General features: G+C 43.9%; 1 protein-coding gene across 1 annotated transcript in view; it reads left to right on the forward strand.

Moving 5' to 3' along the window:
- The window catches only part of macf1b (microtubule actin crosslinking factor 1b), a 36,189-nt gene that overhangs the window by 12,240 nt on the left and 9,086 nt on the right, over positions 1-14,863 (forward strand). Inside the window, exons 5-27 of the mRNA XM_061717909.1 lie at positions 2,428-2,594; positions 2,688-2,847; positions 2,934-3,018; positions 3,188-3,474; positions 4,459-4,578; positions 4,699-4,806; positions 5,317-5,535; positions 5,884-6,087; positions 7,246-7,477; positions 7,574-7,800; positions 7,890-8,012; positions 8,108-8,209; positions 8,491-8,592; positions 9,185-9,349; positions 11,213-11,368; positions 11,465-11,662; positions 11,840-11,968; positions 12,074-12,244; positions 12,339-12,494; positions 12,580-12,786; positions 13,768-13,887; positions 14,006-14,175; positions 14,264-14,423. Coding sequence (XP_061573893.1) covers positions 2,428-2,594; positions 2,688-2,847; positions 2,934-3,018; positions 3,188-3,474; positions 4,459-4,578; positions 4,699-4,806; positions 5,317-5,535; positions 5,884-6,087; positions 7,246-7,477; positions 7,574-7,800; positions 7,890-8,012; positions 8,108-8,209; positions 8,491-8,592; positions 9,185-9,349; positions 11,213-11,368; positions 11,465-11,662; positions 11,840-11,968; positions 12,074-12,244; positions 12,339-12,494; positions 12,580-12,786; positions 13,768-13,887; positions 14,006-14,175; positions 14,264-14,423 — 3,768 coding nt within the window. The remainder of the gene's footprint in view (positions 1-2,427; positions 2,595-2,687; positions 2,848-2,933; positions 3,019-3,187; positions 3,475-4,458; positions 4,579-4,698; positions 4,807-5,316; positions 5,536-5,883; positions 6,088-7,245; positions 7,478-7,573; positions 7,801-7,889; positions 8,013-8,107; positions 8,210-8,490; positions 8,593-9,184; positions 9,350-11,212; positions 11,369-11,464; positions 11,663-11,839; positions 11,969-12,073; positions 12,245-12,338; positions 12,495-12,579; positions 12,787-13,767; positions 13,888-14,005; positions 14,176-14,263; positions 14,424-14,863) is intronic.

Genomic DNA, 14,863 nt, shown 5'->3' on the forward strand with positions numbered 1-14,863 from the left:
GTTGTTCTAGAGAGCATATCTGAGGTGCTATAGCAGGCAGGATACGGCTGAAAGATTTACCTATAGTAAGGTGTCCTGAGGTCATGCAAAAGGCTCAACGACTTCCTTTATGAGGTAAACTTTGTTCTATTCAGGAGGTGAGATGAGGTGTGGTGTTCGCAGCCACAATGAGAGAGACTTTGTGAAAAAGTCCGGAGGGTCCGAGAAAAGCACTTCACCTTTCAGCTACAATCGCACCCATTGTTAGGCTCTGTAGGAGAGGTGAAACCTGTCCGGCTCTTCACAATGTAAGCTCGAAACACGAGACAAGGCACCCTGGCACAAAGACACTCAGACTAACAAAGACTGGTGTTTGCAGAAATATAACTCTTGCTACACAAAACGTCTCTTCTCAGACAAATTAAGCAATTGGTACGCAACTATCCCCGTACTGTCTGAATAGAATTTTGAACTGGGAACTATTTATTCACAAATTAACAAAAAAACAAAATAACAAGAGATGTATTCACTCATTTATCCAATATTCACTTGGATTCATTTTTAATCACCAAATTTTGTTTTCTGGTCACATCTTGTTATACGTTATACAAGAAATAGGCCCTTCCATGTTTATATATATATATTTATACATAATATAACATATAGGGGCTGCAAGGGGGTATGTGGGAGGTATTTGTTTTTTTTTTGCAATCAAATAGAAGAAATATGTTGCGAAACTACAGTGGAAATAAGATTTCATATCTACAGGTCACATGATGTACCAAAAGGCATCCCATTTGCTTTTGTGTAGGAACTGTTTGTTACGGTGCAGCAGGTGCAGCAGGAGCAGCAGGTGCAGCAGGGACAGTTGTCCCCTCACACAAACAATCATGACAGAAATCTCTCATTAATGATGGCTCCACATATAAGTGGTTTGCTTTGAGGGAATTTGTCACCTTTGTCTTTTTAAGTGAAAATAATGACCTAAAGTGGTTGCATAAATAGATGTCACCTCCAAAATTGTTCGTGGAAAGATATATCCCGAGAAAAAGCATTTGTCACTTAAACATGACTTACAGTGATGGGAGCACAGTCCAGTTGCACTTCCACTTCCACTTCAGATTTATCAACACTTCAAAATATTGCTTAAGTTTTGAGCCAACACTCTAATAATTCTTTTGCTTTTGACATCAACATTGTAAGCAAAGAGCTCAGGTTTTGTATTTAACTGTACCTCAGGAAATATACCAATAATGGGTCCAAATTTAACTTGTATCCAGAAGCCTTTTAGATTTGACTGTTACTCCTTTCCAGAACTTCAGAATTATAGGGCAGTCCCACACAGTAAGACCTCCTACCCTCCCACCCCCTCCCTGACATTATCTAGGTGTAATAGTATTAATAGAGTTGAGTAGAAAGGTGTTAAAGTGCTTCATTTTTACTTTCCGTTCAAATTCGATCAATGCTGGACTGTTGGTCAGGTTGTGAGTAGGGATGGGAATTGACAAGATTTTTACGATTCCAATTCCATTTTCGATTCTGCTTAACGATTCCGTTCCCTTATCGATTCTCATTTGGGAAAAAAAGGACAACAATGAGGCAATTAGCTCTAATATGATAGACAGTGTTTCTTAGTTAATTAGTTACCTCCAGAATTTTTAGCCAAGGACATGCTAATGTGCTAATTAGCATGTCTGGCTAATGCTAATTAGTCCGGCGCTGATCAAAAACACAACATTCATTGTTATTGCTGCTGTGTGCGCAAGTGTTTTTGCATGTCGGTATTATTTCCTCCCTTTGACGAAATATTCACTCGGCAAGTATTGCAAGTTGCTCTGTTGTCTTTTTTACTGAAATCTAACCAGACTTTCGAGTTTGTTTATTGCTTGGGCACCATGTTTTAGTATTGACTGCTGGCTTATGCACTATACTATGCAACGTGCATAAACTACGCAACGTGCGTGATGATGTCATTCTTGCCTGCTGCATTTGAAAAGGGAATTGTTTGCAAAATTTGCAAACGATTCCAAGGAATTGAAACACTGGGAACCGGTTCCGAACAAGAAGCGGTTTTTGATTCCCATCCCTAGTTGTGAGCAGTTTTATAATAATAATGTCTTTCTCACTCCAATGTATTTATTATCAGCCTTTCTCCTTCTGCACCTTTCTTCTCATAATTCCTGCTCAATATCTGGTTGGGCATCATATCCATCCTGCAGCTTCATCTTTAATTAGCCATAAAGTGTCTTAAATTTGAGTCTTGCAGTTTTCATTTTTACATAAGAATTTTGCAACCTCTTCCTCCTACATTTTAAAAGTTGGATCTCACAAGTCAGTGCAACAAAAACAATAATCTTCATACTTTTCCTACTCCAAGTTAGAGTTACATACCTGAGCATTTACTTCAACCAAGCATGGCGTTACCTCATGTGCTCTGTCGTTTTCCAGCTCCTGCTGCGCCTCCTAACAGACAGAAGGCGTAGCGTGGACTCTATGATGTGTGAAGGCCCTCGGTTGGTGGAGGCCCACCCAGGAGAGGAAGGGGAGAAGGCCAAGGTCAAGCTCTCTACTCTCACCGAGAAGTGGGAGGCATTAAAGCTGCAGGCAGAGAAGAGGTCAGCTACTTTTTATTTTGGCAATGCCTCACTTTCTTCCAGCAATGTTTGCTGCATGAAAACCTCACTCAGAGACTACTGACACTTTGGTAGGAGAGCCAGTCTGGAGTTGATTCTGCCCAGAGCCCAGCTGTTCCAGGACAGAGTAAACAACTTGCAGCAATGGTTCATATCTGTGGAGCAGACGCTGGCTGAGCTGCGAAATGCAGAGAGAGTGATGCTGCACCTCCAAGACGCCACAGAGAGAGCCAAGGTTAGAAATCTGCTTCGTACGGTTTAAACCTATCCAGTGGAACTCATTTCTGTTTGAGGGTAATGGAACTGTTTGTCTTCTTCTAGGCTGTTGTGGATGAGATTCAAGTCAAAACTGTGGAACTTGGGAAAATACAGAGATCTGGTCAGGATTTAATAGAAGCAGTTACAGGTAATGTTAACTGAGTGGTGGAAAGGAAAACAATCACAGTGTCTGTTCCGGCTGTTGTTTCATACATACTCTAACAATAATACAACATCAGAATACTTCACAATAGGCTTGCAAAATGAATGTGACAAAAAACTAAACACAATTTTACTTTCATTAAGTTCACCCCAAGCATCAATGTTGACTATTGACTGTGACTCCCACTTTGTTTCAGAGGAAGAAGCCCTGCAGGTGCAGGAGAAGATGGATGCGTTGCGTATCCGTTGCTCCGTGCTGAGCCTGAGCAGTCTGGATGTGCTGCAGAGGCTCCAGCAGGCCCTTGAGGCCTCCAGCCGCTGCACTTCCAGCCAGGAGGACCTCCACCTCTGGCTGGGACGCATTGAGAGAGAGCTCCTGGGGGCCGCTGGGGCTCAGACGCACGGTGGAGACGCAGTACTGTGTGCAGCTGAGAGACAGAGGGTAATCTTCCCACCCAGCACTAAAATCAGTCTTGATATTTATTGTAAGAGGTTCCAGGAAGATGGATCTATAAGGGTTCTCATGGGTGAGATACTGGGAAAAAATTGAAGGCCAGAATTGGTGTTTACGGTTTAGTAAAAATCGAGTCAGCTATTATTCAAAGTCTTTCAAATTAGCCCCCCGAGGCTGGAGCAAGGCTTCCACTCCAGTGCTTGAGGGCTGCTGTCCTGCAGGTTTTAGATGCTTCACCAATAATTGCCCTTTCAATGGAATCAGCTGAGGAATCCATCAGGCTGGGAGCATCTACAGTAAAACACGCAGGACGGCAGCCCTCAGGGACCAGAGCTCCAGTGCCCTGCTGTATATAGTTACACCAGTAACAGGTGCTTCAGTCCATCCCACTGATACGCACAACTAAGTCCAAGTTCATGAGAAAAAGCTGAAGCACCTGAGGAACAAAGACAGGAGAATGGAGAACATGCAAGCTCAACGTGCAGCGGCCCAGTAGGTTGAAATTTCAAAATAAAATATTATTTTATCTACTTTATTTATTTATTAATAAGGTATCTGGGCGCTGTATAGCTCACTTGGATGAACAGGCACACTATGATCAGAGGCTACCCCTCCTCATGCGGGCCATCCAAGTTCAAATCCTGGCCTGGGACTCATTTGGCTGCATGTCTTGCCCCTAAAAAGTTTTTTTTAAAACCAACCCCTTTTGCATGTCTGCCCTTCATAAACCTAAACTAGGATAGAGCAAAAAACGAAAAATGTGTTTTATGATATATGTGTTTAATTAGTAGTTTAGTTTGTGTTTCAGCTGCACACAGGATTTAAAATATTTCTACGGAAATCGGCAAGTTCTGCTTAATTTTCAGTTTTAGTATAGACCTATATTCGATATTTTAGAAACTTTAGAAATATTTACACCATATTTTAGTACAACCCTGCTACTGATATGCTAACCCACTGTCATGTTTCCAGCTGGAACAGGCGGTGGTAAAGGAGATGGCTTGGTTTAAAGACACAGCGCTGAGTCTGGAGAAGCTGAAGACCATTCACCTGGATCCAGAGTTCATAGCAGAACAGCTCTATGAGCAGAAGGTTGGTTCCGTTTCTCATAACTAATCACAAATATAATTTTTTTCACTGCGAATACTAAAGAAATTTGTTTAAAATTCATCAGACTTATGTTTGTCACACAAAATGTACCTTCTGCAACAGATTTTGGCTGTGGAGATTCTCCAGCACAGGTTCAACATTGAGAAGATGGTGAAGATTGCTGAAATCTTAATGACCTATAACGATGAAGGAGAAACTGTGGATCTTCGGGTAAAGTCATAACTTCTCCTCACGATGCCACCTTTTTGATAAAACAAGCAAATACACTGCAAAAACTCAAAATCTTAACAATAATATTTGTCTTATTTCTAGTTAAAATGTCCGAAAAAAAAAAAAAAGTCTGAAAAAATCTCATTACACTTAAAACAAGACTCATCACTGGAAAAAAAACAACAATTTTCACCTGTTTCAAGTAGATTTTCACTTAAAATAAGTAAAAGAATCTGCCACTGGAACAAGATATTTTGCTTGTAATGAGAAGATAAATCTTGTCCCACTGTCAGATTTTTCTACTTATTTTAAGTTAAAATTTACTTGAAACAGGTGAAAATTGTCTAATAACAAGTTATTTATCTGGTGATGACTCTTGTTTTAAGTGTAATGAGATTTTTTGACTAAAAATTAGACATTTTAACTAGAAATAAGACAAATATTCCTGGTAAGATTTTGAGTTTTTGCAGTGTATACTAGTAAATGTTGTAAATATTGATGTTCCCCTAGACCCCCGTAGAGGCCTTGCAGGAACGCTGCAACACCACCTCAGCCACCAACGCCCACGTGGTCCTGCAGCTGGAGCACGCCCAGTCGCTCCTCGCCCAGTTCTCTGAGGGCCTCGCTGAGATTTCGCCGTGGCTGGAAGAGACTCAGACCCTCATCGGTCAGCTTTCCCTGAGCACAATTAGCTATGAAGCATTTCGGGAACAACAGGACCTCTTACAGGTAGCTGAAACCTGCCAGGTTTTCTCTCTTTCTTTTTAACTCCATCATCCCTTTCTGCCCTGGTGAACAAAGAACTCCTTTTATACGTAACGGCCTGCCACTTTTTTCCCCTGGCTAAATGATCCCATCTCCTGGAGCCCAGGTCATTAACGTAATCTACTTGATGACAGGGTTTCTCTCCCTCGCCTCTGTACTATAATAGCAGCTCTGTTTTGTCACGAATACCACTGAAAGTGAGACAACATGATTGTCTTTCCAACCCTCCTCCATCTAGTTTAGTGATTAAAGTCAAATCGATTTCTTTCTGGCTGTTAGTAAACACCGTTTTCCCCTCCTTCCTTTGCCAAGGGTCTCAGAGAAGCTATAGCCGAACACAGACCTTTGATAGCACGTCTATGCTCTCTGGCAAAGCGCTTGTCAGAACTGAACCCCATTCACGGAGAGCAGTTCTGTCGCAAGGCGACCGAGGCCGAGGAACAGCACAGAGCCATCAGAGATCACGTCAAACAGACGGCCAATCTACTCGAGGAGTCACTGCCACGGTTAACACAAGTAAGGAGGCTTTTCTTTTCTTGAACAACACTTCGGGCCAATCCCAATACATCCCCTACTTTCTACCACTAGCCCTCCCTCACTACCACTACCCCTAAAAAAGAAGCCACAGATTTTAAGGCACTTGAAATCTTCCCAGGGGTCTGTCCCAATACTCCCCCTACTCCTACTTTCAGCACCACCCCTAAAATCAGAAAGTTGAGACCCAAAAGCTGTTTTAATTTCAGCTGTAGCGCTGTTAATATGCCAGTTTATCTCAGTTTATCCAAATAATGCCTGTTAAGAAATTTGATCTGATGTTTTCGGCGATGATAAGAGCCAGGGTCAGGGGCGCAGCAGCAGCAGCAGCAGCAGCTGACGTACAGACGTGATCGCCAGGTCAACCTGCGCCGTCGTCCCGGGGAGAAACCTGCAGCTCTGTGGAGAATTACCGCTGGCTGAAATAAATCATTTAGGAAGATAAATGTTGGTTTAATAGATTAAATCTAACAGTTGTAGCTACGCCTGTTAATTTGCTCCGAAAATTTCGGGATTTCTGCCTGCCGGCTCTGGAGCTGATTTATGGGTCGGCGTTAAATCGACGCAGAGCCTACAGCGTAGGGTACGGCGTACGGCGCGCGTCGCCGCGTAACCTACGCCGCAGGCTCTGTGTTGGTGTAACGCGGAACCATAAATCAGCCTTTATTCTGGCATGATCTTCGCAACAACGGGCAAACAAGTGATTATATACATTCACTGGGTGAATATTATGAAAGTAAAATTTATATTTCTCGCTAGAAATGTAATCAAAACACATTTTTAAGCAGAAACTAACTCAAAATATTGATCTTATTCACTAAAAAATAAGAAATGTCCGCCATGTTTTTTTTTTTATTTAGTCCGCAAATGACGACGAAAAGCATTCTGGGAAATTTTTCTGGCCCTAGTTCAACTAGTGAGCATCCGAAAACCCTCGATCCGTAGGGCCAGATTCATAGCCACTACCCTCGTTTTCTCCACTACCCCTAGGTGAAAAGAGGAATTGGGACACCACTACCCTCACGGGAACCCGCAAAATTTAGGGGTAGGGCTGAAAACTAGGGGTAGGGGGAGTATTGGGACAGGGCCTTCACAGCACGTTCACATGTCCAAAGCTTGAAGTCTGTCCTTGTCTTGTAGCTGAATGAGAGGATGACTCTAATAAGAGAGAGCCTGGACCGCCTGCACGGTCGCATACAGACGCCCACCTCCCTCCAAGGCCTCACCCCGAGGATCCAGGAGCAGCTGCAGGACAACAAGCAGACCCTCGCCGAGCTGTCCAAGCTGGAGCTAGGCCTCGGCAGCGTCAAATCACAGGCAGAGGAGCTGCTGGCCAACACTCAGGCAGCAGGCGATGGATCCATTGGCACAGGTCATCATCATCCCAACAGGGCGACACGGAGCAATGCTACTTTTTGTGGGAAGAACGCTCCAGCCAATACCCCTGCTGCATTTCTCTTGTTCTCAGTGATCCAGGAGCGAGTGTCCAGCCTGTCCTTGCTGTGGAAAGAGACGCACAATCAGGCCCTAGAGAGGGAGAAGTGGTTGCTCAAGATCTTAGACCTCGCTGTGAAGTTTTGGAGCGATGTCAGCGAAGTGTCAAGTGCTCTCAATGATGCTCAGCAGGCAGTGTTGGATCTCAACGCCAGTCGGACAGACTCTGAAACAATGAGGCAGAGCCTTGAAACCATGAAGGTCTGTCTGATTTTTGTCTGGAACATGTTTAAGGAACTAATTGTTGTTAGGGAGTACCATGTAACCAATTTCACGCTTTTATATTCTAGCCTCTCAGGGAGGATATAGACGGTTTGCAGGGAGATCTGGACATTCTCGGTGTTCTGGGAATGGACCTGATGTCAGCATGTGGCGATACAGACAAGCCAGATGTTACGAAGAGTCTGGATGAAGTAAGACGTTTATTCAGCAGAGATGCTCTCAACTCCCCATGCTGTGTTCACCTGCTGAAACAACCTTGTAACCTTGTACTTTGGCTGTCTTGAAGCTTTACTGCACGTGGAATAACTTAAGCAAACTGTGGAACGAATGTCACAAGAAGCTCGAGGAGTCTTTGCAGATGGCTCTGCATTATCAAGACACGATGCAGGTTAGTGCCGGCGTACGGTACGTAGAACGATTAATGCACACATTAACGATGGCCAAAAAAAGATTCTTTGCCTAAGTCAAGCAGTGTTGTGGCATCCTGCCATAACCTCTCAGTCTGCTGCACTTACAAAGATCAGATTCCCTGCAGCTGTCCTTATTGTCTGTATGAGTGACCGATTGTAAAAATGCAAATGATCCGAGTGGTACAAACTGCGTGAGACAATATTGTAACCATGAACCATGTGGCACACTGTTATTTTATGCAAACTGCTTTGCTAATAGGGTCTGTTTGAGTGGCTAAAGTCGGCGGAGCTGAGATCCACCGAGGAGTTCTTGGTAGGAACTGACCTGGAATCAGTCAAAGATCAGCTCTGTAATCTCAAGGTGAGTTCATGCTGTGAAATACCTCTTTAACCTGCAGTGAAGCTGTCCTTACAGCATGCACACACAGCAAATACAGTCAAATTCAGTTTGTATTTCACACCCTTGCCACAAACACAAAACAACGTTCTCAACACATTCCAAACACAAGTCTGGAAAAAAAAGAGGGTTATGGGTAGTGGATTGGCCTGACTTGTCCCCAACAGAGTATTGGGAACTACATTGACCTTGAACACATCTCAGCGTGTACTGTTGTACACCTTGAGATGTTTTGTAGGAAGAAAGAGACAGAATAACAACTGAACTGTTTCTTAGCTTTATATCCTCAACTCCTTGTGGTCAAAATGTTACTGTCCCAGTTTCTCTGGACTGTTTTGCACACCTGAAATGCAAGAACAGTTTATTAACAAATGCTATGAAGTTGTTTTTGCTTTGGAGTTGGAATTCTGCCCCAACATTATTCCCTAAACCCCACATCTCCCTTGACAACTGAGCAGAAACCATGCCACACCACAGAAATCAAACTAGTAAAAGAAAAATATAATCGTTGAGGACTGAATGTTGCTGAATGTAGACTTTGTACTCCTTATCTTAGGAGTTTAAGCGGGAACTCTACCAAAAGAAGATCGAGATAGAGAGTCTGAACCATCGCTTCGTGTGCCGGCTGTCTCCCGGTTCGGAGCGTCCGGGCTCCGTGTCCCCGCTGTGTGACTTCAGACAGCGCTGGGACGGCCTGGAGTCGGAGACTGTGAGCAGACAGGTGAGAACACAGAAACAGGTATAGGAGGGATGTCCCCATCAGGATTCTCTGGCCCCGGTCCGATTCCGGGTCATTAGATTTTGAGTATCTGCCGATACCGAGTCCCGATCTGATACTTTGGTAACACCTTCCAGAAATGAACAAATGCAAAATAAACAGATCCAGGTTGTCTTATTTTATCGTTTTGCACTTTAAAAGAGCAGTTCTCTTTGAGGTAACTTGAACAATGAGGTAATATTAGTGCAACTTTTGACTAGTACAAATAGTGCGAATTTACGGAGCCCCTCTGGTGACATTTGAAAAAAATAAAATAATGCGTGCCCACGCATTAATAACTCGTGGCCACGAGATAATCAATGCGTGGCCACGAGTTATTAATGCGTGGCCACGAGTTATTAAAGCGTGGCCACGCATTATTTTATTTTTTTCAAATGTCACATGTTATTACTACACTCGCCATGACAATACTCTTGCTCTTTAATATAAATAGACTATAATTACCGTTATTAATGATGAATAACCATCCCACCAAGGAAGTTGCATCCACGTCCAGACAGTAGGTTATAATGCCATAGTAGTAAGTAAAATAATGCGTGGGCACGAGATACATAATGCGTGGCCACGCATTAATAACTCGTGGCCACGCATTGATTATGTCGTGGCCACGAGTTAATATCTCGTGGCCAAGAGATATTAACTCGTGGCCACGAGTTATTAATGCGTGGCCACGCATTATTTTATTTTTTTCAAATGTCACCAGAGGGGCTCCGTACGAATTTAAACATACATTTGAATTAAATAAAAACAGCAGCTCAACCTAAAATACCCAGCAGACATGTCAACAAATAAGCAAATAAAACAGCAACAGTGTCATAAAGTAAGGCCAGTAATGTGCTTTTAAGACTAAACTCTTACTTCTTACTGTCCTTTTCTGGCTTAAAGAATAAAATGTTTGTGTTTGAAGTCACCTACAGTCTTCCTTGCGGCAGTCAAGGTGTCCATCACGCTGTGTTGAGAAAGCAAGCCCTCGTGCATGCAAAGTTAGCATCTCAGGGTAGCGCATATACGCATCCATTGTGCATATGCGCTTCTGTGCAAATGCGTCCCCTCGCGCAAAATGTGGTCTGCATTTAGAGAGACCCTGCACAGAACCCCCACCTCACCCATAGCGTCCCTCATATTGTCATTCAAAATTACGTGGACCTGTTGCTTGTTGATACAACAGTTGTTTAGCATTTTTTCCATCATCATCTTTTTTATGTGTTGATCAAAATAATGAGAATAAAATATATATCTGATTCCTGATTGGGATGCAACGTCCGATTTCGATAAAGTCTGAAACAATGTGGGGCCCTGGATACCTCAGTGGGTTGAGCGGGACCATTTGTAGAAGCTATAGTCCTCGTGCGGGCAGCGCAGGTTTGAGTCCCGATGTGTCGCTCCATACTGCAATGTCTCACCCCCCTCTCTCTACCTGTTTCATGTCTACCTACTTTCTCAATAAAGGCCAATAGTGGCACAAAAAAAAGTAGTCCTAAGCATAGCAGGCTAGCATATGCTAAATAACTAATAACAGCTTGGACTGGGTTTTTCTTGTACATTGGTTGGATTTTCCAGCAATGCTGTTACTTTCAACGTTTCTGTCACTTGTGATGAGTGGAAAGAACCCTTCATGTCAGCACTGAATCAATGTGATCGGGTCCTATTTCTGATCATCAGATCGATACATCCCTAATGTATAGTAACATTACATTATTATAACAGCTGTTTTAAAGATTTTACAATGAAAGTTGTTTTTTGTCGTTTATTCTATAAATAACGGCAATTATCTGAAAAGATCCTATCCTCTTGCTATGTTTTCAGCATCAACTGGAGTGTGCGCTTCTCGGTCTGGGTCAGTTTCAAAACACACTGGACGAGTTGCACACGTGGCTTTCGCGGACTGCTGAACAACTGCAGGCCGGCCAGCCAATCAGCATCGACCTGAAGGCGTGTGAAATAGAGCTGGCCAAGCACAAGGTTGTCTGCCACCGAGCACCTCTGAAGTGAAACATAAAAACACTGCAGTGATACCACGGGCAATCTCTAACGGCTGATTATCCTGTCTCCTCCAAGGTGCTGCGCAATGATGTCATGTCCCACGTTCGCACCGTCGAGTCCCTCAACCAGGCTGGCAGGGGCCTGCTGGAGGTTGGGCCCGGGGACAGCCCGCATGGCCTGCAGTCTCGAATGGAGCATCTGAATGAAAGCTGGGAGTTTGTCCGCTGCGAGACTGAACGCAGGCAGCTGGAACTGGAGAACAGACTCAGTCAGGTGAACTCAAAACATCCAGGGTTTTTATAAATGGATGAATTATTCTCCGTTCCTTGGCTGTGATTGGTGTTGCCCTCTTGTGGCAACTTTCTGTATTGCTTTGCACATAATATTAAAGAACAGTGGAAAGTTCTGTCCCAAATGATGCTATTTTGCTGTTGCTGTTTTATATCACAGGTGCAAGATGTTACAGTGGAGATTCAAGATCTTTTGCAGTGGCTGGAAAACACAGAACTGAGACTGTCCTCTTTCAAAACCATGTGGGGCATGCCAGATTCTGCCAGTGAAAGGCTCAATGCACACCTTGTAAGACTTGTTTAACTTTTAACTGTGTAATCACCCTCTTAAGGACCGATAACTGCTGCTTCATGAAAATCATCACATCCACACGCCCTTTGACTCTGCCAACAGGAGCTGTGCAGTGAAATGGAGTCCAAGCTCCACGCCTACACCGACGTGAAGAATGCCGTTCACAGGATGCTGGAGAGCAGCAACGTTGTGCGGGGGTCCACCACAGAGCACAGTTTGTCTATTTTGGAGCAGAAATGGGCGTCTGTTCACGCCAAAGTCCAGGAGCGGAAGGTGATTTCATTTCAGTCATCGTAGTAATGTTACTTTACCATTAATGTCAGTGTGTTATCACCCAACACATGCCTGTAATGCCTCTGTCTCACAGGCTAAGCTAACAGAGGGGCTGAGTCTGGCTAAGGAGTTTCACAGCCACGTCCAGGAAATCCTCACAAAGATGAACAAGTGTGAAGAGTCCATTGAGTTTCTTCCTGCTCCCAGCTTTGTTCTGGACACCGTTTGCACACAACTACAAGACCACAGAGTAGTTTTTTTAATTACCTTAAATAATAATTGTTTTTATATGATATTGGCATACATAATTCATTCAAATTCCTCTCTGTACACAGACACTGGTGAACGAAGTGAATGGCTACAGTCACAAGAAGAGCTCAGTGGAGCACGCGGGCCGCCGGCTAACAGAGCTCAGCAGGAAGGAGGACTGTGATGTCATCCACAACCTCATCATGACGGTCCAGGATCGGTACAAGAAGCTGCAGCAGCGCGCCTCGGAGAGAGGGAGGATGCTGGAGGATGTGAAAAAGAATGCCAAACAGGTCTGAGAGCGCTTCACGGCAATGTCACCTCATCAACTTTAGCTTCGACAGTAATAATAGGCTTAAACTTAAAGGAACATGAAGAATAAAAACTTCTCCGATCAAGTGCATAGGTTTTGTGGTTTGAAAGGACTACCAGGAAATAAAAACGCAGAATCTCATGAAAGCAGTACAACTTCTAACCGTATGGGTGAAGTCTACGTGTCACCCCCGGTGTAAGACACAGTGAAGTGCAGCTCTAGTGGGATAAAATGGGATTTCAGGACATGCCGGACTGTCCCCACTCATTAGCACAGTATTGCCGGTCTCTGTCTTTTGTCCACACAACGATGCTATACACCCCCATGTGGTCAGATGTGGTAATGCTACATAAAGTGTTTTTTAGGAACCGTGTTCTTTAAAGGGGACCTATTATGAAAAACACGTTTTATTTTGCTTTAACTTATATAAAGTGGTCTCCCCTCAGCCTGCCAACTCAGAGAAGGAGGAAAGCAAACAAATTCTGCAGCGTCTGTACAGCCGCCCGGATGAGCCGTCCAGTGTGATGTGGCTTCTATGAGCCGTTCAGATTCTGCTCCCGTCGTTACGTAACCAAAATGCGATTTACATAGGTTGGCATCCGATGCGTGAAACCACACCCACAACTAACTCCACCGGCCGGAGCTTCCGCCATTTTTTCGTAGCGGTGTATCGCGTCATTCAGGCAGCCAATCAGCACAGAGCCTCATTATCATAGCCCCGCCCACTCAGAATCCTGCATAGATAATGAGGTTAGAGAATGGGAAGATAAAGACATGGCTCAGAGGCTGAATTTCTAATTTATTTAGCAAAAACAATCAAAAGTTTGTTTTTAAGACATTCAAGTCCTGTTTAAAATAGGTATTAGATGCCATAATAGGTCCCCTTTGAGCTGTGAAATATGCAGCCAAGGGAAAGACTTATTTAAAACTGAAAAAAATCCTTTTATTTCTCATGTTTTAGTTTAATGAATCGTGGCGACTCCTGGTGGACTGGATGACGGAGGCAGAACACATATTAGACACACATAAAGAGATCGCTGTGTCCCACGAGGAGATTAAGCAACAACTCACTGAACAGAAGGTACGACAGCCACTGCGACCCCTACTGTACACTACTTCATCACATCACTAATTACTCTCTGATTACTACTCTTGTTGGCGTTTGTTATCCCTCGTTTGCTAATCACCTTTGTAATCAGGAGTTTCAGAAGCTGCTGAGATCAAAGAGGCCCATGTACGAGGCCACGATGAAGAGAGGTCGGAATTTGCACGAAAGAGCTCAGACCAGCGGTGACAGACAACACCTGGAGAACCTGCTGGCTGAACTCAAGGACACGTGGGACACCATCAGCGGCAAGTCCATGGAGAGGTACAGAGCTGTGACAGTGGGACGGTTTCAACTCTATACACGCGCCCTCGTTTGAGATCTAACTTTTAGTCTGTTTGTTTTTCCTCAGACAACACAAGTTGGAGGAAGCACTGCTGTTCTCAGGAAGGTTCACTGACGCTCTGCAGGCACTGAACGACTGGCTGTACAGAGCAGAGCCCCAGCTGGCTGAGGAAGCTCCGGTCGGAGGGGACAAGGACATGGTCAACAATCTCATAGACAAACATAAGGTATGGCAATCATTCAGATGGTGCATTCAGCACAAAGCTGAACTAAAAGAAAATGCCTTGGGTTGCTGGGGGGCACAGTGGTTAAAGCAAAGCTGTCCATGTACTGAGTCTACAGTCCTCCTGCAGCGGTCGCAGGTTTGAGTCCCAGCCTGCAGCCCTTTGCTGCATGTCATCCCCATTCTCTCTCTCTCTATCCACTTCCTGTTTACACTTTGCATAAAGGCCACTAGAGCCACAAATAAATCTTTAAAAAGAAAATTGGTAGAGGATGGCAATGCCAGGACTGTTACTTAGGTAGGAGCACTGGGTGATAAAATGGGGGAAAAAAACAGGATAAAAATATATATATAAAAAAAAAAAAAGAAAATGCCCTAGGTTGTTGTAAATGTAGTATTTTATGGCGTTCCAGAAAGAGAGAGAGATTCTGGAGTTATTCTACT

The sequence above is a fragment of the Cololabis saira genome, chromosome 3 (assembly GCF_033807715.1).
Source record: "Cololabis saira isolate AMF1-May2022 chromosome 3, fColSai1.1, whole genome shotgun sequence".
Classification (NCBI taxonomy): Eukaryota; Metazoa; Chordata; class Actinopteri; order Beloniformes; family Belonidae; genus Cololabis; species Cololabis saira.